The 27,505-nt window shown below is 43.4% G+C and overlaps 2 protein-coding genes across 10 annotated transcripts in view; one reads left to right on the forward strand and one right to left on the reverse strand.

Moving 5' to 3' along the window:
• The window catches only part of LOC138968696 (probable phosphorylase b kinase regulatory subunit alpha), a 78,354-nt gene extending 63,980 nt beyond the window's left edge, over window positions 1-14,374 (reverse strand). For 7 of the 8 annotated variants that reach the window (XM_070341307.1, XM_070341301.1, XM_070341306.1 and 4 more), the window contains exons 1-9: window positions 13,956-14,374; window positions 13,075-13,233; window positions 12,379-12,595; window positions 11,698-11,861; window positions 10,943-11,083; window positions 8,783-8,887; window positions 7,862-7,915; window positions 7,394-7,516; window positions 175-270 (exon numbers count right to left, since the gene is read on the reverse strand). In XM_070341307.1, the coding sequence (XP_070197408.1) occupies window positions 175-270; window positions 7,394-7,516; window positions 7,862-7,915; window positions 8,783-8,887; window positions 10,943-11,083; window positions 11,698-11,861; window positions 12,379-12,595; window positions 13,075-13,233; window positions 13,956-14,033 (1,137 nt within the window). In that variant the 5' untranslated portion in view covers window positions 14,034-14,374. Of the gene's footprint in view, window positions 1-174; window positions 271-7,393; window positions 7,517-7,861; window positions 7,916-8,782; window positions 8,888-10,830; window positions 10,884-10,942; window positions 11,084-11,697; window positions 11,862-12,378; window positions 12,596-13,074; window positions 13,234-13,955 lie in introns of those variants that run through there. The other variant, XM_070341304.1, reaches the window with a different exon arrangement.
• Window positions 14,375-14,626: 252 nt separating this feature from the next.
• Window positions 14,627-27,058, forward strand: LOC138968698 (methylmalonic aciduria type A homolog, mitochondrial-like). 2 transcript variants are annotated; one of them, XM_070341309.1, is made up of 7 exons: window positions 14,627-14,708; window positions 15,108-15,784; window positions 16,279-16,401; window positions 23,354-23,524; window positions 23,956-24,042; window positions 24,941-25,089; window positions 25,992-27,058. In XM_070341309.1, the coding sequence occupies exons 2-7, from the start codon at window positions 15,292-15,294 to the stop codon at window positions 26,283-26,285; spliced, it is 1,317 nt and encodes a 438-aa protein (XP_070197410.1). In that variant the 5' UTR covers window positions 14,627-14,708; window positions 15,108-15,291; the 3' UTR covers window positions 26,286-27,058. The 2 variants fall into 2 exon arrangements, with proteins under 2 accessions (XP_070197410.1, XP_070197409.1); XM_070341308.1 differs by lacking the exon at window positions 14,627-14,708 and adding an exon at window positions 14,715-14,922.
• The last annotated feature ends 447 nt before the right edge of the window (window positions 27,059-27,505 follow it).

Genomic DNA, 27,505 nt, shown 5'->3' on the forward strand with positions numbered 1-27,505 from the left:
TCTGATAACTGAGCCCCCCCCACCACCACACACACACAATGTGCATGTACACACACACACACACACAAACACATAATGTGCACACACAAATGCATGAACACACACAAACAACTAATATGCACACACACACACACGAACCAGCCCGAACACACACACACACACAGAGTTTCTCACCACTTCTGCAGGAACAGCGTAGAGCTCAGGCATGTAAGGGATTCCATCATCTGTTTTCAGCATCACCTCATCTAACTTCTGTCTGTATTTGTCCGCCTGGTACAACAAAACAATAGAAACAGATTCCAAGCTATTCTCCTGTATGAAGCTTAAACTGTTTCTGCTGTTTCAATAAATTACCATGACAGTGATTTTTTAATCTATTTACAGTGGAGTCCGGGTACAACGAATCTCAAGGGAGATGCATTTTAGTTCGTTATATCAGTAATTCGCTGTAGAGTTTTCAACCTCACGAGAGGGGTGACCACACCACCCCCTCCCCCATACACTCACACAGAGACACACAAACAACAGGATTGAGTCTATGCTAACCACTTCTTGTGGCTACTAAACAATAACAACAAACTCCTAATATTTCTTTAAACGTTCTGTAAAAAATGATTTGTATGAATGGTGTTGAAAAGAAGAGATAAAATAAATCCTCAAGGCAGTGACCGCACTCACCATGCACTGACATACGAAAGCAGCCACACAAACACAGCACAGAGGCACATGTGCAGATGCTTTGCGAGAATAACCTTGAAAACCAGTTTGAATAAAAAGCAGCATAGAGCTGCATGTCATAATCAAGTTATTTATTTTCTTTTTGTCTGGCTTTATTGACTGCATGCCGATCTTGTGGCAGTGACTTTTCACTCTTCAGTCGGAAATACACTAAACACAACACCGCTCTCACTCTCCCTCGCTGCCTACCCTAAAGCCGTGACAACTTATGCTTGGAAACTGTGTGGAAGAGTGCACCTCTCTATTTCTCTCCAATGATCTTCCTGCTGACAGTGACACCAGACACCCCACTGAGTTTAGCCAGCTACCCCCCTCTCTCTCTCTCCCTTCCCCCAGCCATATATGAAAGGAGAACCACCTCTCATAGCTAAAACTAGGTCAATGACCCCTGGGAAGAAGGTCGCTGAGTGTCTATAAACAAGGCCACCCAGCTGCCCTGTGATCTCGCCGCACACGCAGATCGTTGTAGCCTTGTGACTTTTAGAGACAAAGCGGCTCTGGGGCGATGAAAACGTGTTTGTGCCCAATGTGTACTGGTGTGTACTGAGCACAGTCATGGCAGCTGATTGGAATAGTGAAAACACAGTGGCTGTGGCTGTTCCGTGCACCTCCCGCGGTTTGTTCAGAGTTCGCTCATCACGCGATGTGCACTTGTGTTTGTGTATTTTTGTCTTTGGAGACAATTATTGACATCAGTTCGTTGTAGCCTTGTGACTTTTAGAGACAAAACGGCTCTGGGGCGATGAAAACGTGTTTGTTATAAGAGGGGTTCGTTATGCAAATGAGTTCAAAAGGTTCGTTGTAGTCGGAAAGTAACAAGTAAGAAATAGAAGGCTGTCTGCCGGGAAATCAATGGCAGTTCGTTAAAAGCGGGATTTCGTTATACCCAGGTTCGTTATAGCTGGACTCCACTGTATTATGTCTCTTATTCAAGTTATTGAATACACACACACACACATACACACACACACACACACACACACCTTACAACCCCAAAGGCTTGTTATTGCACTGAACAAATTAAAAATTTTAGTAATAAATTTTCATTTGATTAATATACTTACCCAACTCACATATAGCAATTAACTCTAGTTCAGTGCTGGTAACGCTGTACGCATCCCCTTGGTAACAAGGGAAGCCCCTCTAAAAAAAGAGTGACCAATACCCATAAGGCCATATTAATACATACTTCCGACTTCCGTATGCGCGCGCATACGCCGCCATATGCATCATTCCAAACGAAGCCCAACTCACTCCCCTTTTTTAGAAATCCACCCCCCACAGCGGGGAGGCGGGAGGGAATAAACGATGTGAGTTGGGTAAGTATATTAATCAAATGAAAATTTATTACTAAAATTTTTAATTAAATTACATATCTTACCCAACTCACATATAGCAGATTGCTACTATAGGTGGAGGGCACTTAACCCAATCAGGAATTGAGAATCTGTCCTGCCGCTAACAGAGCAGGTAACCCAGAAACACATCCTATCTCAATGCATAGGCATCTCTGAGATAAACACCAAAGAAAAACCTTTCCATAAAGCCAGCAAGCCGACTCAAGAACACAGTTCTGCCAGGAGACCAAATCGAAGAACAGCTAGAGTAGAAGCCCAATCTCTTGCCCCGTGAGGCCTAGCTGTAGTAAAGGGCAAAACTGCCCTGACATCCCCTGCCTGACTCTGCCACCATACATAAACTTGTCTAACTATGGTGGAGACCCAATTGGCTAACACTACTCTCGAGATGTCTTTAAAGCGCACCATAACGAGTGAGATAAAAAGAAGTTCCTGAGATTCCGATCTAGTGTGCAGAGTCCTTAACGGAAAACTGTGGAGGGCTAAAACCGTACAAAATTGTACATCAGAATCTCCAAGAGCCATAAAAATGCTCAAGAAAGGAATATAGAGTCCGTGCTGTTCGAAGGGGGAGGACTGACTGACTGCCCCCCCCCCCCTGTCTACTGCCACCACTTGAAGGCATACCTGAACACTGTGGCAGTCCATCTAGGCAAGGTTGACCTCAACCAGTCATTACCCCTACCAAAGTTGAAAGACACTCTGTCTTTCTTTATATAAATTAATCAGTGTTTAAAGTCGTATATAACCGTTCAAGGTTAAAGGGCGACGAAGCAGAAAGATAAGAACAAGAGCCCTTAGATTTAATGATCTCAAGCAATCCGTGCAAGTCAGAAAAAATCTTCAAAACTCGAACAGACCAAAAGGCTAAAAATATGGCTCTAGGGGAGCCAAAATAGTGATTAAGATTTGAACGGTGAATCAAAGTTGGTAACTCCAGATTCCGCTAATATGCCAGAAAACCCAAAAGAAACCTAAGTGCCATAGATCAGTCTTTCTCCGAAAATCTGTCTATAGCAAAATTAGCAGAAAAAACACTTACTCCCACTTCTCACAGAAGCTACCCGAGTAAGCATGGCCGATTTCCGTGTTGATCAGCAAGGCTAGTTAAGTAAAAGAGTCAAAGAATCCAATCACAAAAACCCTAAAACTAGGAGCAAAGTCCAAGAAAGGACTGAAGATCAGCTTTCAGCAAGCCTAAAGCAGGCCCTCTTAAACTTGCTGGTTATAAAGCCACCAAGAGAAAAATTAGCCCGAGCTGTCTCAGTAAAACTGATATCACATAATGTCTTAAACAAAGACGTGGGAGAAAAAGAACGGAAAGCCAAAATAGGTGGCTCGCCACCTTCATTGTACCGAGAGAAGAGGAGTTCTATCCGTTAAAACGTAAGCCATCTGTTCCAAGCCAGACAACAAGACAAGTACCAGTCCAGAGTTGACGGGCAGAAGAGCCCGAGCCACTCAAAAAAATCCTACAGTAGACACCCGTGAGAAACGAGTGTGAGCAAAACCGGAGCCCTCTTGCCAGCCTAACGATGTCTGGCAACCCAAAAAGAACGGGCCCAAACTGTGCGACCGGCAGGCCGCTCAAAGTAAAACAAGAGTAAAAATCTCCATGCCCGGCAGTCGGGCGACGAAGATAAGCAAAAGGCGATAGTACCAAAAGGCAAAAACTCATTATTAGAAATTTCTCCCATTCCCCCGAAGGAACAAAAACACGTGGTCAAAGAAAGTCTGCTCCAAGTGGCCATTTGGCCGACAGACTTAGAGAGTCCGCCCAGTCATAGAGACTCACATGAAGGTACTTCGCTGCTGAAAAGATCTCGTGATGGTAAAACCACCAAAACCTCTCATGTTCCGTGAGGAAGCGATAGGGAGTGAGAGACCCCCTTTTCTTGATGAGAAAAGCCCCCTGTGGAGTTGTCTGCTTGAAACAACACATGTTCCAACCCTTTGTTCTATTGCTTAACGCCCAACAGACCACAAAGGGTCCTATCAAAGCTGAGAAGCCTTAGACATCTAATGTGTTCCAGCCCTGCACTCCCAGTTACACCTGGAGTAAAGGACTTCTATCAAGGGCCGCTTGCACAATCTCCAATAGATCCAAAAACGGCTCAACAAACGTATGACTTAGAAAAAAGATCAGAACCCTGAAGCTCTGAAATACCAAACGAACCATGAGAGAGAACCAAAAGGGAGGCACCCTTGTCTCCCCCCACAAAGAGGGAAACCTAATCCCCCCCAGCCGCTGTGTTAAACACAAAGGCGAAAGAAGAGTGATGCCGAGAACTAACTTCCAGTTGACATAACTGCCACAAGTGTGAAAGAAAGCGTGCTCTTGTGTGCCTACCAACACCCACCGCTAACTTGCCTCAGGGGGAAGAAAGGTGGATATTAGACACAGAACCCTGCCACGAACGCGAGGGTAAGGAGACAAAAGATAAAGTCGAGAACGGCGAGCCTGAAGCCTTTATTTGAAAACAATAAAAAGCCAAGGCCTGCCGTGCGCTTTCCTTCTGCAGTGAGCTTCAAAGATAGAGAAGAATCCCTGTGCATAGAAGCGAACCCACAAAGAGGAACCTTCAAGAAAAGAAGAGATTAAAGTCTCGCCAAAAGAACAAACCTTTTTGAAAGAGACCTACACCCAGGCTAAAAGCAAAGCTACATCCTTCGTATCCGCGTCCTGACGGAACACAAAAATATCCAGAAAGGACGTAACCACGCACGAGAAAGCGCAGAAACAAGATTTGTTAAAAAGCGGTAAATGTAAAGGAGTGCGGCCATAATGAAACATAGCCAGGAGATCCTTGTTCTGACAGAGAGACAGTCACTCCTTGCTATTAACATCCAGACGGATGTTCGCCAATTCCGGGGAACCCGGTGGCGGTTCCGTAGAAAAAGCAAACGAAAAAACTACGTTCTTAAGCTTGGAGTAAACCGAAGCCTACGGATAGCGATCAGCGCGTGACGCGCTGCTTGAGCAGATGACGCAAGCTAAAGCCCCGCCACCGCAGGAGCTAAGCCGAGCGTTGCCCACAAAGGAAGTGGTAACAAAGGAGCCTCAATTGTGAAAAAACAACTTTCACAAGCCCAAACGACCCCAACAGAGAATCCAAGAACATAACGTTCTAAGATTCCCTTAAAAGGCTCAGGTCAGCTGAAAATGCGCAAAACGCGGCAAAGCTGAAGTATGAGATTCCCCCTGAGATGCCAACAAAGGCAGAGATGGGGCAAAAGCATCGATTGAGTTCGCAAATTGATCCTAAGAAGGAGCAAGACACGCCAAAAAAGATGGAGGAGAAAAGGCAGATGACAATGCTACCGCTAACCCAACAGGGAAAAAGCGCGTAGTAACCTCTGCCATCCATGTAAACAAAGATGGCAGCTTCGCTGAAAGTCAACAAAGAGGCGTCTCCATCTGCCCCAGAAGCTAAATCTTCCAAATCCTCCTCATCCTGAACAGTGGTATCCTAACCATCTACAAAAGGATGAGAGCCGGAACCAATCCCGAAAAAGCAACACTTGCCAAAAGGGAAAGGTTTGGAACAAATTTCCCAAAAGCCGGAACTCCGAAAGGATATTCCATCCACCTGCCTCATACCAGCTGAAAGCCTGGAAAAGGAAGTGGATTTAGCCTGAGTAACAGCAGAGGAACCGCAACAACGGAACCGAAAGCCGAAGACTGATGAACGCCAACTACCAACACCACAGTGTTAACGGCAGAAGGCTAAACCATCCTGAAACCGGAAGCCACAGCCGCAAAAGCGTTAGCAAAATCGGCCACGGATTGGCAAATATCAGAACCAACCGGATGCCTAAACATGCACCAGAAGATCCTATTGTACCTTGAAGCCGCTTAAGCCCCCAGTGCCACTGCACTTGACACCCTAAACGGCAATTTGAATTCAGTGCAACCACCTCTGTGGAAGCACCGTCTTCTGAACAGCCGACTGGCACTCCCGTGCCCTCCGGAAGCTGACCCCCTGCTTGACTCCCATAGTCAAACAAAGAGCCAGCTATACTGTTCTCTTCCTGCCCCCCGGGCGGAAGCGGAAGACGCACACCCTTACCACATTCTAAAGAAGCGGGTGGTTGCGCAAATCTTCCGTTCGCTCTCCAAGGTTCCTAACCGCCACCGACCTGCTGCCAATGCAGTCAGAGCCAGCCTCAGCTTCGGAACTTTCACCCACAAAGCCAGAGCCCGGAGTTACTTTCTCTTGGAGACGCTCTACCCTTTCCCCGGAGAACCCGGGTACTTGGGTAGAAAACATACCTTTAAACTGGTGTGAACCACCGGGAACCGGAACACAGGCCACAAGCGAAAGCGTGGTCCCATCATCCCATTCCGCATGAACATCCGCCTGAGACACAGTAGCAGACGGCGCAGGCGAACGTTGGCAAGAGACGAAACCCCCGTCACACCGGAAGCGAACGCATCTCCGCCCGCGTGGAAGCGATCTCCCCCGCCAAGGAAGAAACCTGTGAACTTAAAGAGAGCAACAATGTCGCCACGTCCGCAGACGCACGACCGGGAAACACATAAACCAAGGAAGCCTAAACGGGCTTATCCACAGGAGAAACCTTGTCTAAAGGTTTAGCCGTCAAAAACGGAGAAGGAGGCATGACGACCAAAACATCGATAATTTTTGCAAAGACAGTACATGAACCGAAACACAAGCCTGTCCGGAAGCCTATGCTTTCCCAGATGTTTACTTTGTCGGCGGAGAACCAGCAGTTACTCGAATCGACAACTGCCGCTTCTTGGCGTTAACCGCCATGACCAAAAACAACTCACGAAAAATTTTGTAAACAAGAAAATTTCACAAGTTCAATTTAAGGTCAAAAACGCCCACAAACACAAGCAAAAAACAGAAAGATCTCACCTCAACATGAAGAGACGATAAGACAAGCAAGAAGATACCAAGAGGTAAGTGACCAAGTCCGTAGACGAAGTGACAGATGGCTGAACACAGCCAGAGCGTACAAAAACACGACCAGTCCCACTGCTCGCTGAGTATGGAATGATGCATATGGCGGCGTATGCGCGCGCATACGGAAGTCGGAAGTATGTATTAATATGGCCTTATGGGTATTGGTCACTCTTTTTTTAGAGGGGCTTCCCTTGTTACCAAGGGGATGCGTACAGCGTTACCAGCACTGAACTAGAGTTAATTGCTATATGTGAGTTGGGTAAGATATGTAATTTAATTTGATTATTAAGTAACTCACACACCTGCCCTCCTCCTCCTTCACTCTGCACACTTTATTAAGGTACTGGAAGCAAAAACAAGCCTCACCTGTTCTTTGTCGTTGCGGAAGAGGCCGTTGAGATGATATAGAGCAAAGAATATGGGCCACTGACTCTCAATGTTCTCAAACTGCATCAGCTCAGAGGGTTCATAGTACAAACGATTTGGATCCTGAAAAAAAGAAAGACAGAATCCATAAACTCAAATAACTACAGTAATTTCATATAAGAAAAAAATCTTAAGAAGAATTCATTTACACATGACCATTGGTCATAAAGAGACGAGCATCAATCTGGAAGAAGCCAGGAAATACCAAGTAAATAGACAAGAACAGAAAATATGTCCATATAAATTCTATCATAGAATTATTTGTGTAACACTTACCTGTGTCCAGGAGGAATAACATAGGCTTAAATTTGCTCAATGTGTAATTCTCATTCCTGTCATATCAGGTTGATAACGTTAAATGGGCATTCAAGATCAAAGTAAGAAAAAGGTAAATGAAAACAGCCGTACCTCTCTTGGTGTTTTGTAGCCATCTCGCAAGAAACGAATGCACCCATACTTCCCCTGATAGAAGAAAAACAAAGTGTTATCACAGTTTTATGCATGAAATCAAAGGACTAACTTTGAATTTAGAGGGTACTCCACTATTGACAGAGATCTGTCAAATATGCTATTGACTTTATTCCACATTTGTAACTTCTTCTCTTTCTTGTTCTTCTGCATTTGAAAACAACCCCCGCGGGTTAGGGGGAAGAATTTACCCGATGCTCCCCAGCATGTCGTAAGAGGCGACTAACGGATTCTGTTTCTCCTTTTACCCTTGTTAAGTGTTTCTTGTATAGAATATAGTCAATTTTTGTAAAGATTTTAGTCAAGCAGTATGTAAAAAATGTTAAGTCCTTTGTACTGGAAACTTGCATTCTCCCAGTAAGGTCATATATTGTACTACGTTGCAAGCCCCTGGAGCAAATTTTTGATTAGTGCTTTTGTGAACAAGAAACAATTGACAAGTGGCTCTATCCCATCTCCCCCCTTTCCCCGTCGCGATATAACCTTCGTGGTTGAAAACGACGTTAAACACCAAATAAAGAAAGAAAAACAGAAGTTTTAATATATTTCTTTTCCCACCTTTGACTGGGGTTCAACAGTAGAAGCATAACATGCCATGGCGCTCACATGAAGCCCTACCCCCTGCTTTCAATATACATTAATTTCTTTTCATGTTATCTTCTCTTTATTTATCTTGCTTTTAAACAAAAGCTAAAAGACAGAAAACACTGTGCCTATATATGTAAATCATAAAAATATCCTACAAAAGGCACTTTAAAAAACAAATCTGACATGTACAAGCCCAAAGCCAGAAAAAAATTGGTCCAAACACATCTCTTGCAAAGATCCACTGAATGTGACAGGTAGAGAAACAAGTGTTACCTCCAGTTTGGAGTGGATCAGGTCTCTGGTAGCCTTAATGACGCTCAGGTCATCCATAGCAAAGGCAGGAAAGCCAATCACAGTCAACAGACTTGCATCCACCTCCTGTTGCACACCAACAATAAAAATGTCAAAATTAAAAATAAGATAAGATGATAAGATAAAATTAAACAAGAAGGGCAAAGCCCATACGACTCACATGCTTGACCTTGACATGACCTTGACCTTCAGCTAAACCTAGCAATGACATCATACACTAAGAACTGCTTTACACATTTTTCCTACCAAAATACATGTGACCTTGACCCAAGGTCAAGGTCATCCAAGGTCATGCAACACAAAGCTGTTAATTCAAAACATAGGAAGTACAATGGTGCTTATTGGCTCTTTCTACCATGAGATATGGTCACTTTTAGTGGTTCACTACCTTATTTTGGTCACATTTCATAAGGGTCAAAGTGACCTTGACCTTGATCATATGTGACCAAATGTGTCTCATGATGAAAGCATAACATGTGCCCCACATAATTTTTAAGTTTGAAACAGTTATCTTCCATAGTTCAAGGTCAAGGTCACTTCAAAATATGTATACAATCCAACTTTGAAGAGCTCCTGTGACCTTGACCTTGAAGCAAGGTAAACCAAACTGGTATCAAAAGATGGGGCTTACTTTGCCCTATATATCATATATAGGTGAGGTATTAAATCTCAAAAACTTCAGAGAAAATGGGAAAAATGTGAAAAATAGCTGTTTTTTAGACAACATTTATGGCCCCTGCGACCTTGACCTTGAAGCAAGGTCAAGATGCTATGTATGTTTTTTGGGGCCTTGTCATCATACACCATCTTGCCAAATTTGGTACTGATAGACTGAATAGTGTCCAAGAAATATCCAACGTTAAAGTTTTCCGGACGGACGGACGGACGGACGCCGGGACGGACGGACGCCGGGACGGACGGACGCCGGGACGGACGGACGGACTCGGGTGAGTACATAGACTCACTTTTGCTTCGCATGTGAGTCAAAAACAACAAGTCGCGTAAGGCGAAATAACAACATTTAGTCAAGCTGTCGAACTCACAGAATGAAACTGAACGCACGGCTTTTTTCATCAAGACCACATACTCGTAGTTTTGTCAGTCCACCGCTCGTGGCAAAGGCAGTGAAATCGACAAGCCATGCAGAATAGTGCGGTAGTGGTCGCGCTGAGCAGGATAACACGCTTTTCTGTATGTCTATTCTTTTTAGCTTACTGAGTTTGTTTTTAATCCAAACATATTATATTCATATGTTTTTGGAATCAGGGACCGACAAGGAATAAGATGAAATTGTTTTTAAATCGATTTTGGAAAATTAATTTTTATCATAATTTTCATGTTTTTAATTTTCAGAGCTTGTTTGTAATCCAAATATAACATATGTAAATGTTTTTGAAATCAGAAAATGACGAGGAATAAGATGAAATTGTTTTTGGATCATTTAATAAAAAAATAATTGTAATTACAAGTTTCTGATTTTTAATGACCAAACTCATTCATTAGTTTTTAAGCCACCAAGCTGAAATGTAATACCAAAGTCCGGCCTTTGTCGAAGATTGCTTTGCCAAAATTTCAATCAATTTAATTGAAAAATGAGGGTGTGACAGTGCCGCCTCAACTTTTACAAAAAGCCGGATATGACGTCATCAAAGGTATTTATCGAAAAAATGAAAAAAACGTCCGGGGATATCATTCCCAGGAACTCTCATGTCAAATTTCATAAAGATCGGTCCAGTAGTTTAGTCTTAATCGCTCTACACACACACACGCACAGACAGACAGACACAAACACACACACATACACCACGACCCTCGTCTCGATTCCCCCTCTATGTTAAAACATTTAGTCAAAACTTGACTAAATGTAAAAAGACCTGATTTTATCTGAAATTGTTGTTGTTGAGGCTTTAATAAAAGAAGGTTCGACTGTACCACCGGATAATGTTTGCTTACCTTGGAGCTGGTCTCCCTGGGCAACATGGAGGTGAGGATGGCCTATGTCTGCTTACCTTGGAGCTGCTCTCCCTGGGCAACATGGAGGTGAGGATGGCCTATGTCTGCTTACCTTGGAGCTGGTCTCCCTGGGCAACATGGAGGTGAGGATGGCCTATGTCTGCTTACCTTGGAGCTGCTCTCCCTGGGCAACATGGAGGTGAGGATGGCCTGACACTGCTGGGCCTCGTCCGGCATCACATAGATCACCGACGCTGGGCCACCCCGCGCCGCAAACAGGTCCAGCTCGTTGATAGCCTCCAGAGCAGCCTGTTTTGGGAAAAGGAACGTTGCTGATTATTCCTCAGTAAAGTAAACTTTATGGGGTAATGTGAGGGTGGCTGAAAAACCTAGGGACTAGTTGCATACACCCATTCCTACAAGAAGAATTACATTCTTTTGATGTCTATATGACACCACCCTGCAGAAAAGCCTATATTGTTTTTCGCAGATACTCTAAGCCAGGCACTAGATCCCCTAATTTCACTTTCAACTTAAACCTGATCCTTTAATTTTGCTTCATTATAGAAGAAATAGCCATTCAAAGTTCATGCTTGCACTAATCAAACCTTATATCCATTCTGTTCTCTTAAGAAAAATTAACTTCATAATCATAAAATGTTTGAATCTCAAAACAGAACCATTACTGTCACTTTAGCTTTTTTCACTTGAACTTAAGTGTACAACAAGAATAATAACAATGTTCTGATGAGACAGAAACAATTCTTAATTGCAGCAGCTTGAAATGTTAATTTTACTTTAATGTTAAAGTTAAAAGATTTATCTAGGATCAATTATGTTCTTTCGCCACCTAAAAAAATAACCACAAGAAACACAACAACAAATCTACAAAACAAAACAGCAACGAACAAATAAAACATTACTTTGGCCATTCCAATCGAACTGGAATTTAGCTCTGGCAGACCGTGGTTGGTCTTGTCTCCCCTCTCCCAAATACCATAGTCTGGTGTGCGGTAGGCAGTCTCAATGTAAAACACCAGGTTCTGAACGAAGGCCACCTCATCCAAAGTGAAGATTATATTGAGACCTGTACAAAAATCACACATCATCAAGGATGTTTACCTTACCAAGCATACATTTTCTCGCATGCCAAGCATGTTCTCTGTTGCAAGAAATCGAGAGGGGTGGGGGGGGGGGGGGGGGGGGGGGATGTCTTTAATAGAAAAATTCAGGAAATAACTTTGTTGAGTTTTTATAGTGCCCCCAATCACTGTGACTGACCAACCCCTCCCCCCCCCCCCAACCCACCCACACACACAAACACTGCCCACCCCACCTGTTTCCACAGACAAGAACTTTTTAAGTGGAGAGCAAGATTTTTAACATCATTTGAAGTAGCAAATGTGAAAGGATATGTTTTGTTGAGAACCTTCTGTGATAGACCTAAATGTAAATAGTTTCAAAACACGGAGACCCAATGTAATCTGAGAAAGGAAAAACAAATGGAATCGATCCCCAATAGCAAAATTGGTTGAAGGGATATGAATGACCCACAACCAACCAACCAACTAGCCCACTTAACCATAAACTCCATCTCCTCTAACCTGAAGCGGTCATCTGCGCCAAGGTGAGCAGGTAGAGGGAGGTGGCGTCAATCTGCAGGTGCCCCCACTCATTGTCCCCCACCACTGTCTTGCCCGTGCGTGTGCAGTACTTGGCGTGCAGAGCGTCTGTGGGGCTCTGCGTCTTCTTGAACTTTTCCAGCTTGTCCGACTGCATCATCATGCTGCGCAGCAAGCCACGCATCAGCATCACCACCGCCTGCAGCACAGCACAACGTCACGCTCATAAGATAATTGCCTCTGATGTCATTTTTTAAGGTTGTGAGAAAAACAACAAAAAACGTTTTTTTGTTTCTGAACAATCTGTTTATCTCATTTTAGTTATATATATATATGTTACAAACTGCCTATCTCGAGCAATCAACAGCATATTATTTTGGCATTTTCCAGATGAGTGACAACAGTGAGATTTGCCCCACCATAAAAAAAATTATATTATTACTGCAGAAAGCCTTATGAATTGTTTTTTTCTCTAAGTTCTGTGATTTTGAACATGTATGCATATATATGTATGTCTGCATAGAATTAGAAAGCTCAACAATAACACAATTACATATGCTTCTCTGTTTCACTGCAAAATCTGAATATCATAATCTAAACAAAAACAAAACAAACAAAAATGCAGGCAAATTAGTCATTACAGTTTTACACAGCAACATAAACAAAGGCCAAGCTCACATTTTGCAGTTCATAAGCCTTGGCTCTGTCTTCATCCAGGTCAGCCGTTTTCTTGTAGGCTAGGGCCAGGCCCCATACAGACAGGATGCTGTAGACATTGTCACGCACCCAGCTGTGCTCAATGTCATGGCGGGATGCTATTAATCCTGTTGCAGGGTTCTGAAACATTGCATCAGTACAGTGGTACCTGCCAGGTGAGTACCCTGATGTTCTTCTACCAAAAGATCCCTGTCATGATACTGGCCACCTACCATATAACTTATAAGGGTGTCCTCTCAAACGGTCTAATGGCAGGTACCACTATAGCACATTAGTACAGTTTGACCCCTTTTGAAGACCCCCTAGTTTGGCCTAGAAGACTCCTCTCCCCCCCCCCCCCCCCCCCCCCTTCCTTAAAGACCCTGCTCTGTCACAGCTAGTTTCTCTCATTTAAGTTCTGTTAATGTACGGTTTTTTAACCCTTATTTGAGACCCCTGCCCTGCAAGACCTGATTTTTTCCCACGGTTTTACTTTTAGTGTTAATAAAAGGGGTATCACAGTATTTACTGAGTAAAGCTACTCTGTTACTTTTCAGCTCTGATGACAAAGTGCTTAATGAGAGGTGGTCACAAGGGCAGGTTTGACTGTATGTGGAAATGCAGGAATATACTGATCTGTAATCAAAGTGAAACTTGAAGCTATACATGCAGGGCTTGTTTGTTGTTTTGTTTTTATTCAACAGGGAGGGCAGGAGAATGTGAGGCACACAGGATTAAGAGTTCTAGCATACAATGTATTGCAGTGAGTATCCGAGGCAAATTCTCTAATCTAGAAACAACTGTCTCTTTTAGACAGTTATTTATTCTAAACACACAGTTGGTGACACTGACAGCATTCTTACCTGATATTTGAGAATGCTTCTATTTACAAGACGTTGAAAATAGTCCAGCCGTATACCAGAACCACTTCTGTTCCTCATCCTGCCGTGAAATGTTTATCTGGGCCCTGAAGTCACTTGCAATTCATGATCGTTCTTTGGCAAACATTTCAAAAAGATGATGGATTCCTTCAAAGTTCCAGTGTCCCGACAGTGTTCCTGACACGGAAAGGTGAAGGTCGGTCTTGCTAAAGTCACTGGGATCTTGAACCGAAACGTTCGAATAAATCCCAAAAATATAATTAAGGTTAAGCGTTCGTCTACTTCAGAATTAAACCCCAGTCAAAGCCACACCGAAGTTAACGTTTTGTTTTGGCGATGAAAGTTACTTTCGGCTGCGAAGGGCTGCTGAAGACGACATAGTTGACTTGTACATAGTCCACCTTTTTACCACAACCCACCGTATATCTTTAAGCCCAAACCAAGAGAATAACGCAACAGTAGAAATAAAATCCTGGCATAAGATGGAAAAAGCCTATTCGGATCTATTTGCTTTTCTCCAAATAATGAGCATAGTTATATTTGTTACTGATGTTGATAGGAAGAGGAGAGAGCAACTCGGAAGTATTCCAGTTTGTACAGTGTTTTGTAAAACGTCATTTCAGAGGCGAAATGTAAAATCAACCCACTTGGAGAAAACAGATTTGAGAATAACCTTGTTCCCTATTTCTCTCTTCATATAAGATGTTTGATGAAGTATAATTAATTGGTTAAAAGGTTTGTAATTGCATGGAATATAGATGTATGAGTTATCATGTCATGTTTGATAGGAACATCATCAGTGGTCTGACTTAAAAATTACAAAACGTCGATTATTCTTTAAAACAACCAACAGACCACCAACGTTGTGCTGTGTAGCAGACGACACTTTTGTTCCACAAACGGGAGGGGCTCAGAGGGCGACTGTTTTCATCACATGTCTAAAACAGAGGTGACTAAGAATGAGCAGTTAGTTAAAAGTGTTTTAAGTCCATTAGCTGCTTTTAGGTAACCCTGTTCATCTTTCTGGAGGAGACAGAAAAAATGCGCGTAAATTAAAAAAAAAAGTACAAATACTTGGCAGCCTGTCAGTGTCATGAAGGTGCTGTTACTTTCTGTGTTTTTATGTTTCACCAGGTGACGATGATGATGTCTTCAACCAGATGGAAAAGCAAAGCTACTGATGTCATAAGTTCCACTATGAGTATGATTTGATGTACAACTGAGGTGATTTGGTTCCTTCTGGTGCAATAAGATTACACAATTGTTTTTAAACCATACATTTGTAGTTTCAAGAAACTACATATTCCTCAAACCAGACATGCTTTTCAGAAAATGTTTCCATCTGAAACTGAATACTCAGCTGATTCAACTTTACAGTAGAAGCTGCTGCAATGCTGATCAGTATCACTATCAAGTATTGAAATCTTTCCGCTGCTGTACAGTAGCATTCCATAAAAACTTCTGCTCTTCATCCACGTTACACTCAGCATCAGAAGACCGACCACCACCTCCACCATCATTACCTCCAACAGTTCAGTATGTTGCAAAGATGCTCATGAGTGACCGGCACACAGACTCACTGAAAGAGAAACCTGAGTCATTAAGCCACCTGGAGTTAGAGCCAGAAACAGAAAAGCTGTACAGAGGTGTGGTGAGTCATGATCGTGCTTCCTTAGCCAGAGCCATCACCCTGATGGAATCATCCAATGTGTCCAAAAGACAACAAGCTCAGCTCCTGCTCACCAGCATACTGCATTACCTCAAAGGGGAGGGGGTGAAATATAAAGGCGGACAGCGATCGTTCCGTATTGGTGAGTAACATGTTTCTACATGTCTCATGTGATACTCAAGTCTGATACATATATGTATGTCTACAGTGGTACCTGCAATGTAAGGCCCCTCTGGTGAGTGGTCACCTCCCAAGAAAGGACACCTTCTGGAGTCTCTTTGTCTATTATCTTGACCAAATTATACCTGTCATGACAGGCCACCTGAAATGTATAAGTCCCAATGGTGTCCTTTCATTGCAGGTACCACTGTATTTCTATGTACTGAGTGTTGTTTTCTTTGTACATCTGAAAAAAGACCAGTTAATCCAGCAGAACAGAGAAAAGTTAAATTAATTAAAAACAAAGTTAACACAGTCTGTCTACCGTGTACTAGTTATGGCAGAACATCTACATGTTCCATACGCAGTTTGATTGTTAGTCTTTAAAGGCGAAAACTGATTTTTGTCTCACAATGTACAAATGATGGTAACTTAGTATGGTAAACAGTAATTACGCTTGTATTTTTTATTTGACAGGGTTGTCAGGTCCTCCTGGGGCAGGAAAAAGTACTTTTATTGAAAGTTTTGGCAAACTCCTTACCTCTAAGGGTCAGCGTGTGGCTGTCTTGGCCGTTGATCCGTCTTCCAGTACCACAGGAGGTAAAAGTCTTCAATTTTTTGCCCAGATCAAATTGATATGATAAAGTGTACACACTGTGCTTATAAACTTATGTGAGTTGGATGTGAGCTACGGGAGAAGTTCTGTTGCTGCTGTCAATTTGTCAACCCTGTTATGTTATTGCGCAACAGTGTGACTGTGAGCACCAGGCTATTCGATGTACAGGGAGACTACTCTCCCCACTTCCTCTCGCTTGCTTCCTGCATAAAGATACGAGCACATGGAACGAAGACTCCGTGTTTTATGTCGAATCTTTGAATGTATGCTACACATAACACAACATGGTGGCAGCGCAAGGTAACTTGAAACCCTACGCTCAACATACGTGCTGTTGGCATTCTGTGAGTACTCTCTAGTCTAGTGGAATGAACTTTTCTTTGCGCCGAATGTAGGGAGCAGTTCCTGATCCACGACTGTCGTACAGCTGTGTTAGCTATCGTTTGACGAACTTTGACTTTTCTTCGTGTCTTAACAACACACGTTATGAGAAATGGCAGAACATCGTGATAACCAACCTCAACAACGTCACACGGCCAGGGTGAATCCTCCCCCTCCGTTAAACGTAAAGAAGGGAGGTGACGACTGGAAGATGTTCAAACAAATGTGGAACAACTATTGCGTCATAACGAAGCTAGAACCAGAGAGTAACGCATACAAACGAGCGCTATTCTTGCATACACTGGGACCTGATGGTCTAGGAGTGTACAATGGTATGCACCTTGAGGAAGAGCCGACAGTAGCGGACATCATTGCAGCATTTGATGCTCACTTCATCGGGAAAACGAATGAGACCTACGAGCGATACATGTTCAATAAGAGGGAGCAAAGGCCGGATGAGACCGTGGAAGAGTACATAGCAGCATTGAGGACTCTTGCTGCAACTTGTCACTTCTGTGATTGCCTAAAAGACAGTCTCTTGCGAGACAGGATTGTCTTAGGAATCCGAGACAGCTCGACAAGAAAAAGACTACTCCAAGAAGCAGATCTGAGCCTTGAGTTGTGCATCGACATGTGTAGGGCCGCAGAAGCCACATCACAGCAACTAAGGACCCTGAAAAGGGAAGATGAGACTGCAGAAGCATGCAGTGTAGCTCAGAAGCAAAACCAAAGCCGGAACTTCGGGAAAGTTATCCACAACTGCAAGTTTTGTGGACAGAAGCACCCTCTGAAAAAAGAACTGTGCCCAGCATGGGGGAAAACCTGCAAGGTCTGCAAGAAGAAAAATCACTTCGGAGTGGTGTGTGCAACTGCGAAACACAGAAAACCAAAGAAAGTGAATGCAGTTGGATTTGATGAAACTGACAGTAGTGAAGATGAAACTCTGCTTGCAGTGAATGGAAGCAGATGCCGCCAGAGCAAAATCATCAAAGCTGAGATGACAGTGGATGGGAAAACCATAGTCTGTCAGATTGACTCGGGTGCGAGCGTGAATGTCATGCCAAAGAAATACGTGAAGAAAACCAAGCTCATGACTCAGTCCAAGACGAAGCTACATACTTACGACGGGACAGTCATTACACCCTTGGGGAAAACACAGTTGACACTGACAAACCCAAAGAATGAGAAACACTACACAGCTGAGTTTGTAGTAGTTGATGAAGACCTCATGCCGCTAATAGGGAAGAAAACGTCTGAGGATATGAATCTGATCACCGTACACTACGAGAACCTCGAGAGCATCATGAACGTTGAGCAAGACCAACTCGCAAGTTTTGCTGATGTTTTTGAAAACAGTGTAGGAAGTCTACCTGGGGTCGTTCATCTTGAAGTTGATGATACAGTGGTACCAGTCATCTCACCTGCCTGTCGAGTGCCGTTTGCCATGAAGTCAAAGGTGAAGGCAGAACTGAAAAAACTGACTAAGAGTGGAGTGATCACAACCGTTGAAGAGCCTACAAGCTGGTGTAGCAGGATGGTAGTCGCCACGAAGAAATCTGGTAGTCTACGCATCTGCATTGACCCGAGACCGCTTAACAAAGCACTGAAAAGGGAACACTACACTCTGCCTGTCCTGGAGGACATCCTACCAAAGCTAGCACATGCCCGTGTGTTCTCCAAACTCGACTTGAGCAACGCATACTGGCACGTACATCTGGACGAAGAATCCAGCCTGCTGACGACGTTTCAGACTCCGTATGGTCGTTATCGATGGAAACGACTACCATTCGGCACCTGCGTCAGCAGTGAACTTTTTCAGAAACGACTGGATCAAGCCATAGAAGGACTGAATGGCGTGATCGGAGTTTCTGACGATATCATCGTCTATGGAGAGGGAGACGATGATGAGACAGCTCAAGCAGACCATGACCGAAACCTACACAGATTGTTTCAGAGATGCAGAGAAGTAGGAATGAGGCTAAACAGAGAAAAAGCGGACCTGAACAGAGCTGAAATCTCATTCCTAGGTCATCTCGTGACGAGGGACGGCCTAAAGATCGACCACGAGAAGGTCGAGGCTGTGCTCAAGATGCCGGAACCAGAAGACGTGGAAGGTGTCCGACGCTTCTGTGGATTCGTCAACTACCTGGCAAAATTCTTGCCGAAACTGTCTGACGTTTTGGAACCCATCAGACAACTGACTCGAACTGATGTGGTCTGGACCTGGACACCGACTCATGAGAAAGCGTTCAAAGCAGTACAGAAGCTAGTGACAGAAGCTCCAGTGCTAGCCTTCTACAAGCCTGAAGAACCTATCACAATCCAATGTGATGCAAGTCAGACCGGACTTGGTGCTGTCTTGATGCAGAATGGCCGCCCGATCGCATACGCCAGCAGAGCACTGACAGAGACAGAAACTAGGTACGCTCAAATCGAGAAAGAGATGCTGGCCATAGTGTTCTCCTTGGAGAAGTTCCACCAGTACACATTTGGGCGCCAAGTTGAAATAGAAAGCGATCACAAGCCTCTAGAAGCCATTCTCCAAAAACCCTTGTCTGCCGCACCTCGGCGACTCCAAGGTATGATGCTACGAATCGAGAACTACAACATCACTGTCCATTACAAGAAAGGAAAAGAGATGCACCTCGCTGATACGCTTTCACGAGCATACATCAATGCCCCCAGCCGTCAAGAGGATTTTGAGTTCGTCAATATGGTGAGTTTCCTGCCCATCCGGGAGGAAAGACTGGCGAAGCTCAAGGCCAGGACGGAAAACGATGAAAACCTCCAGCTTCTCAAGACGACCATCATGACTGGTTGGCCTGACGACAGAAACGATCTACCAGCCACCCTCACTCCTTATTTTCACTTTCGTGACGAAATGACAGTTCAAGATGGACTCATCTTTAAAGGAGAAAGAGTCGTCGTTCCTGAGTCTATGCGTGGAGAGATGAAGACAGCTGTTCATTCTACTCATTCTGGAATTGACGGATGTCTGAAGAGAGCCAGAGAGTGTCTGTTTTGGCCCGGCATGTCGGGAGACATTAAGAACTTCATTTCAACCTGTGAAACATGCAACACTTACCAAAGCGCCAATCAGCCAGAAACTCTCATGCCACATGAACTTCCTTCTCGTCAGTGGGAGAAGGTAGGCGTCGACCTCTTCGAACTCGACGGGAAAGACTATATGGTGACCACTGACTACTTCAGCAACTTCTGGGAGATTGATAGACTTGAGAACACTACTTCCTCTACCATCATCAAGAAGTTGAAAGCACACATTGCCCGCTATGGTTCCCCATGCATTCTAGTCAGTGACAACGGTCCACAATTCACCTCGGAGAACTTTCAAGAATTCGCACGTTCTTTCGACTTCGAACACAGAACGTCAAGTCCCTATAACAGCAAAGCAAACGGAAAAGCTGAATCATCAGTCAAGACTGCAAAGGCTTTGCTGAGGAAGAACAAAGAAGGAGACCAGTTCCTTGCTCTACTGAACTACAGGAACACTCCTAGCCAAGCGACCGGGACTAGCCCAGCACAGCGATTCTTCAACAGAAGAACCAGAACACTGCTTCCAACAACAGCAACACTCCTGAAACCAAAGGTAGACTTAGACGCCGAAAAGAAGAAGCTGCGTGCACACCAGAAGAAGCAGAAGACAAACTTCGACAAAGGAGCCAAAGACCTACCCCCTCTTGAAGAAGGCGACACTGTACGTATGCAGCCTTTTACTCTAGGCCACAAGAAGTGGACGAAAGCTGTCGTCACCAAGCGCCTCGATGATAGGTCATACGAGATACAGGCCAACGGCTCGCTGTACCGTCGGAACAGAGTCCACCTGAAGAAGACTGCTGAGAGCGCCAGCCCAGAACCATCAGCTGACTCCGCCTGCAATCGCCCGCAGCAACCGCCACCTACACCATGCCCTACAGCTACTGAGACCACCACTACGCCACAGCCGCCGGCGAAGATGACCCCGCAGCGACATCAACCAGAGGCTCCGGTGAAGCCGTCTAGCCCCAGCAAGATCCCAGTCAGCACCAGATCTGGCCGTACAGTCAAGTGCCCCAAGATGAAAGACTTTGTATATATCGCCGATAAATGATTCGAAGCGCGTGTACGGAAACAGCAGTGAAATGAACATTATACAGACTCTTAATACTCAAAGTCGGTATTGTTTTGAATTCGTTTCGAGCTCGTCCGTCGTTAGAATGTCGTGTCGAATTCGCGTACGCGTATCGTTTCGGAAATCGTTTCGAATTCGACTGTTATTTCGGAGTTTTGTTTATTTGACTAAGCGCTCGAATTTTCTTTAAACAAAGAGGGATGTTATGTTATTGCGCAACAGTGTGACTGTGAGCACCAGGCTATTCGATGTACAGGGAGACTACTCTCCCCACTTCCTCTCGCTTGCTTCCTGCATAAAGATACGAGCACATGGAACGAAGACTCCGTGTTTTATGTCGAATCTTTGAATGTATGCTACACATAACACAACAAACCCTAACCCCCCCCCCCCCCCCAGAAATACAGAAAGTGTTTTGTTAAGCCGCCATTATATGGGGCTTACTGGATTCACTCTGTCTGTTTGTTTGTTTGTTTGTTTGTTTGTTTGTTTGAGTAGGGCGGGCGGGTGGACGATTACAAACGAGTCGGGTAAGACTTGTATCTCTGGGTCAATTAAGCTAAAATTTCGTGAAATTGTAAGGAATAAGGTTACACGGGTGTATGCAAAAAATTACATTCAAACGGAAGATATTGGCTTTTTTAATAAATCCCTTTTTTTTTAGATGAGTGATTCACAAACCGATCCAGGGGAGGAATCCAACGGACAGATTCCTATGTATTCCTGCACCCAGTTACTTCCCTTCGAGTCTTTGGCGTTTGTTTTATTGGTGTGTGTGGTTCCGTGGTACGGACTCGTGTTATTACTAGCACTTTGTTTCTCACTTCGACTCTATATATTCTATAAGAATCAGACAGTGTAAAAGTATTACCATCAACATACTCAGTTTGCTGAAAAATAACTTTGATTTGAGTTATCTCTCTTTCATTTTATTTTAAATTTTTTTTTTAATTTTTTTTTTTATTTAAATTTTTTATTAAAAAAAAAATTTCTGCACTCCTTTCTCGCTCTCTCTTTTGTTTTATTTTAATTTAAAAAAAAAAAAATTATTTTCTAATTCTTTTTTTTTATCAGTGTCAAAAGTTGGACACGGTCAACTGGTTTTGCTCTGAGTGAGTGCAGGTGACCTCAATTAGCTGACGGTGACACCTCTCTGCCCACAGAGGGGCTGGGGAGGGGGGGGGGGGGGGGAGACAGGGGTTAGTCTTAGATATTTTTGTTTACCTATGGCTTTCGTGTCGGTGTGTTTGTTTGTTCGTACTCATAAACTCATAGTTTGCTATGTTTTTGTTGTTATTAATGTTTTGTTCATTCGTCCTTTTACCCCTTTTATGAATGATGCAGAAATTGTTGTTTTACCTTGTCTATAAGGCTGTGGACTGGGTGGCCGAGTGGTAACGCACTTGTGCTCGGAAGCGAGAGGTTGCGAGTTCGACCCTGGGTCAGGGCGTTAGCAATTTTCTCCCCCCTTTCCTAACCTAGGTGGTGGGTTCAAGTGCTAGTCTTTCGGATGAGACGAAAAACCGAGGTCCCTTCGTGTACACTACATTGGGGTGTGCACGTTAAAGATCCCACGATTGACAAAAGGCTCTTTCCTGGCAAAATTGTATAGGCATAGATAAAAATGTCCACCAAAATACCCGTGTGACTTGGAATAATAGGCCGTGAAAAGTAGGATATGCGCCGAAATGGCTGCGATCTGCTGGCCGATGTGAATGCATGATGTATTGTGTAAAAAAAATTCCATCTCACACGGCATAAATAAATCCCTGCGCCTTGAATATGTGCGCGATATAAATTGCATTAAGAAAATAAAATAAAAAAATGAATCCCTGCGCTTAGAACTGTACCCACGGAATACGCGCGATATAAGCCTCATATTGATTGATTGATTGATTTATTAGCTAATGACAAAGTGTCAAAGCGTCAAGCGTCTCTGTCTCTCTCTCTCTCTCTCTCTGTCTCTCTCTCTCTGTCTCTCTCTCTCTCTCTCTCTCTCTCTCTCTCTCTTTTTCTCTCGCTCTCTCTCAGTACTCCCTCTCTCTTTCTCTCGCTCTCTCTCAGTATATGGTTTGAAACTGTTAAGCGTGACTTAATGTTGCGGATTAGGTCACAGGTCAACTGTTTGTGCAGAGACGGTATCCATGTCCTACCCCCGTGTCACCACGGGCGGCCTTTTGCCCGTTAAGGTCAATGCTTGTTGTTGTTGCTTGGTTCACCTTCAACCCTCACATGGTCAGTTATAATTGAATATTTATTTGGATAAAAATGATTAAGTTGTGTTCAGATCCAGAGGCAAGCAGTAAATTCAAACAGTCCATTAACAGTGGTTGCCGCTTGTCATAAAATCATTTGTGGCAGAAACTGAAATGTATTTTTTGCGATATTACTTGCCTAGAATAATAATATGATTGCTCCCTCAACAGGTTCACTCCTTGCCGACAAGACCAGAATGCCTCAGTTATCAGTCGATCCAAACGCTTTTATCCGACCATCACCTTCACGGGGCACGCTTGGTGGTGTTGCACGAAACACAAATGAGGCAATTGTTTTGTGCGAAGGGGCCGGCTTTGACTTTGTTATTGTGGAAACTGTTGGTAAGTGTGTGTGTGGTTGTGTGTGTGTACGTTTGTGTGTGCATGCGTGTGTGTGTTTGTGTGTGTGTGTGTTAGGGTTCACCAATGAGAGCAAAAGTAAGTTTTGTCAACTACATCTGAAGGGATATTCACACCAACAGCAAAGTGTCAAATTTGTGTGTCAGAGACAACAGGTTAGATTTGACGACTATTGGAGTAAAATGCTCTTCATGCCCCCGAGTAGAGCGCGCAGAAAAAGAAAGAAGCACTAATATAAATGTTTCATGAAGTTAGTCTTTTGGATACTCCAGGTTTTGCATCTACACCAAGCTATGTTTTCATTAAGACACTTTAGTTTCAGACTTTCTGGAGTCCATGGAATGTACATGGATTTTTGTTTAATTGATGCTTTTTGTAAATAAAAATATGTTTTTGTATTTTGTGTCACACAGGTGTTGGTCAGTCTGAATTTGCTGTGGCAGACATGGTTGACCTGTTCTGCTTGCTCATCCCTCCAGCAGGGGGAGATGAACTTCAGGGTAAGCATGACCATCTGTACTTAGGCACACACAAAAAAAATAGGTGTGGTTAAGGTAACATAGCCAACAAAAAAATAGGATAGGAAGGTAGGCAATCACTTTTTTTTTTAAACTTTTTTTTCTAATGTGTACAAATTAAACCTACTTGACAGGGAAATAAGTGCGACTCGAGCGCTTTCGCTTTCATTGCGTTTTCTGCACTCGTTTTCTTGGTTTTTTGTGTGTTTTTTTGACAAATGTAATAAAAAGTTATAGGGTCGGCCCCTAAAAATAGAGTAGGTCGGGTTACCGTAACCACACCTATTTTTTTTTTAGGCCTTATATGCACTCTGAGCGTGACTGTCTGACTGGTTTCTCGAAATATGTATTTCAGGCAAGGTTACTGTATTTGGCACATCTGTTTACCCATCCCAGACAGATTATGAGGTAACATTATAAATAATGCGATTATATCACCCAGCAATAAGTTTTGACTTCAACCAGCAAAAAATTCATGACCCCCTATCATATTTTGCTGAAGGCCTTTGAGCCCGAAGTTGACTTCGTGAAGACTTCTCCAAGTCTTTTTACCAACGATTCAGTGCCAAAGCTTTGTGTAGCAAACTTTGTGAATTGGACTTTTAGTCGACTTTGCCCAATTAATATCAGACTGAAGTTTCTAATTAATAAATGCCCAATTAAATATGCAGCTTTGCTGTTGTGTAACTGCCAGTTTGTGTCTTTATTTTGTATTTGCTGTCCTTGTATTGGTGAGTACAGAATTTGTTTTTCAATTTTCTTCATCTCACCCACAGTCACTTTGTTGTTAGATTTGTCTGTATTTTGAGCAAGCCTCTAGCCAGTGCTGTAGGGGGTACAGAGAATCTTCAAGTACATACATTTATTGTCTCTTGCACAGGGATCAAGCGGGGCATAGTGGAGGTTGCAGACTTGGTAGTGGTCAATAAGAGTGACGGCGATCTTGAGCCCGCTGCTCGCCGCATCCAGGCCGAGTACATTTCTGCTCTCAAATTCATGAGAAGGCAATCCAAAATCTGGAAACCAAAAGTAAGCTACAATATTCTCCACCTTTGCTGCATCCAATGCTTTTTTATGTTTCCTCAAAATGTTGTACTTAGCGTAGTTTGGTCCATCTTAGACTTAACAGTTATTTTCAGCAACCATGTATGACTCTATCTGATTATTCTAAATAAGTAGTCAAAATTGCAGGGAGAGAATGACTCTATCTAATTATTCTAAATAAGTAGTCAAAATTGCAGGGAGAGAGAGACTGTGTGTGTGTGTGTGTGTGTGTGTGTGTGTGTGTGTGTGTGTGTGTGTGTGTGTTTGTGTGTGTGTGTGTGTGTGTGTGTGTGTGTGTGCAAAGTGTTTGCAGGCCCTCATATAGGTGCAACAAGGGAAGAAAGTAAGTTATTTCAAGTAGAACCTGTCAATAGCGACAACCTACAGTACCAACCATGACTGGTTGTAATAGACAGGTGGTCACTATATGGAAAGATGAATTCTATTGAAAAAGAAAAAGAATCATCATGGATCCTTTGGGGTGGTTGTTTTGGGCACAGGGCCGTTATGAAGAGGTGGTCTCCAGCGCAGGTTCAACTGTATTAGTGCAGGGTAGCTCAGTTGGTGCAGCACTGGACTTGTGATCCTAAGGTCACAGGTTCGAATCCCGGCCGGGACGGACACGGGTCAACTTTATGTGCAGACTCAGAGATGGTATCTATGTCCCACCCCCATGTCACCATAGTGGCATGTAAAATACCTCGGTCATTCTGCCATAAGTGCAGGTGGCTGATTACACCTGAACACGTACACATCTGGGTAGCCCGACTCTTGTTGCTGCTAGCTTTTCACTGGGAGGAAGCAACCCGAATTTCCTAGCATTGGGGTAATAGAGAAAAAGGAAGAAAACGTATACATGTACAACATATTTCCATCTTTGCTGACAGGTGTTGAGAATATCTTCCTTGACTGGCATGGGTGTTGACGAGCTGTGGGATACGATGAAGAAATACCGCAAGCTGACCACAGAGGCCGGTGAATTGAAAGCAAAGAGAGAGCGACAGCTACAGGTTTGGTTGTGGAGCCACATACGCGACCGCATCCTCCAAGACTTCCGCAGGCAGCCTGAGGTAGCGGAGAAACTTCCGGAGTTGGAGAGCATGGTACGGAGTGGTGCCGTGACTCCGGGCCTTGCAGCTGATATTCTCCTTGACAGATTCTTTGGCAGCTGGAATCCCTGATTCTGCTTGGAGTTGTGGGTGGTGGTTTTATCTGGCTGTTGTGTGTGTGTATGTGTGTGTATGTGTGTGTGTGTGTGTGTGTGAGGACTAGCTTGTGCTTGTGTGTGTGTATTTTGTGTGCTTCTTTTATATTTGTGCACCAATGGAGTGATGGATGTATTTACATGTATATATGCACTTTGTTAAATTTAACTTCTGCAAGAACGTAACAATTTGTAAATGTTAACAAAGAACAATTGAGGGTTTATTCATTTTAAGGACATTTAAAAAAAACAAAAAAAGTATTACCATGTCTTTGGGACTACAAAGCGCATTGTAGTAGAAGGTGCTGCACCCTTTTTTTGCTTACAATAGGCACTTTCTGTTTACTGGGCGCAAGCTAGTGGAATTAGAGTGGAATATGTTTGTTCGGGGATATATGTGCAGCGATATCAAAGCCACTGAACATCTCTGTTCTTATCAAGCCCATTGCACTCTACCAGCTGCGTGCCTTTGTAATGAAAACAAGTCGCGTAAGGCAAAATTACTACATTTAGTCAAGCTGTGGAACTCACAGAATGAAACTGAACGTAGTCCGCCACAAGTGCAAAAGGCAGTGAAAGTGACGAGCCTGTTTGGCGCGGTAGCGATTGCGCTGTGCTTCATAGCACGCTTTACGGTACCTCTCTTCGTTTTAACTTTCTGAGCGTGTTTGTAATCCAAACATATCATATCTGTATGTTTTTGGAATCAGGAACCAACAAGGAATAAGATGAAATAGTTTTTAAAATGATTTTGGAAATTTAATTTTGATCATAATTTTTATATTTTTAATTTTCAGAGCTTGTTTTTAATCCAAATATAACATATGTATATGGTTTTGGAATCAGAAAATGACGAAGAATAAGATGAAGTTGTATTTGGATCGTTTGATAAAAAAATGATTTTAATTACAAGTTTCTGATTTTTAATGACCAAACTCACTCATTAGTTTTTTAGCCACCAAGCTGAAATGCAATACCAAACCCCGGCCTTCGTCGAAGATTGCTTTGCCAAAATTTCAATCAATTTAATGGAAAAATGAGGGTGTGACAGTGCCGCCTGAACTTTTACAAAAAGCCGGATATGACGTCATCAAAAGTATTTATCGAAAAAAAGAAAAAAACGTCCGGGGATATCATACCCAGGAACTCTCATGTCAAATTTCATAAAGATCGGCCCAGTAGTTTAGTCTGAATCGC

Source organism: Littorina saxatilis, linkage group LG6, assembly GCF_037325665.1.
Source record: "Littorina saxatilis isolate snail1 linkage group LG6, US_GU_Lsax_2.0, whole genome shotgun sequence".
NCBI classification, from domain to species: domain Eukaryota; kingdom Metazoa; phylum Mollusca; class Gastropoda; order Littorinimorpha; family Littorinidae; genus Littorina; species Littorina saxatilis.

Excerpts from the sequence above, each read along its gene's own strand:
- LOC138968698 (XM_070341309.1), top strand. The coding sequence starts at position 15,292 with ATGCTTTTCAGAAAATGTTTCCATCTGAAACTGAATACTCAGCTGATT. Across the intron at positions 24,043-24,940 it reads AGGGGGAGATGAACTTCAGG|GGATCAAGCGGGGCATAGTG; the intron begins GTAAGCATGACC and ends TCTCTTGCACAG. Across the intron at positions 25,090-25,991 it reads CCAAAATCTGGAAACCAAAA|GTGTTGAGAATATCTTCCTT; the intron begins GTAAGCTACAAT and ends CTTTGCTGACAG.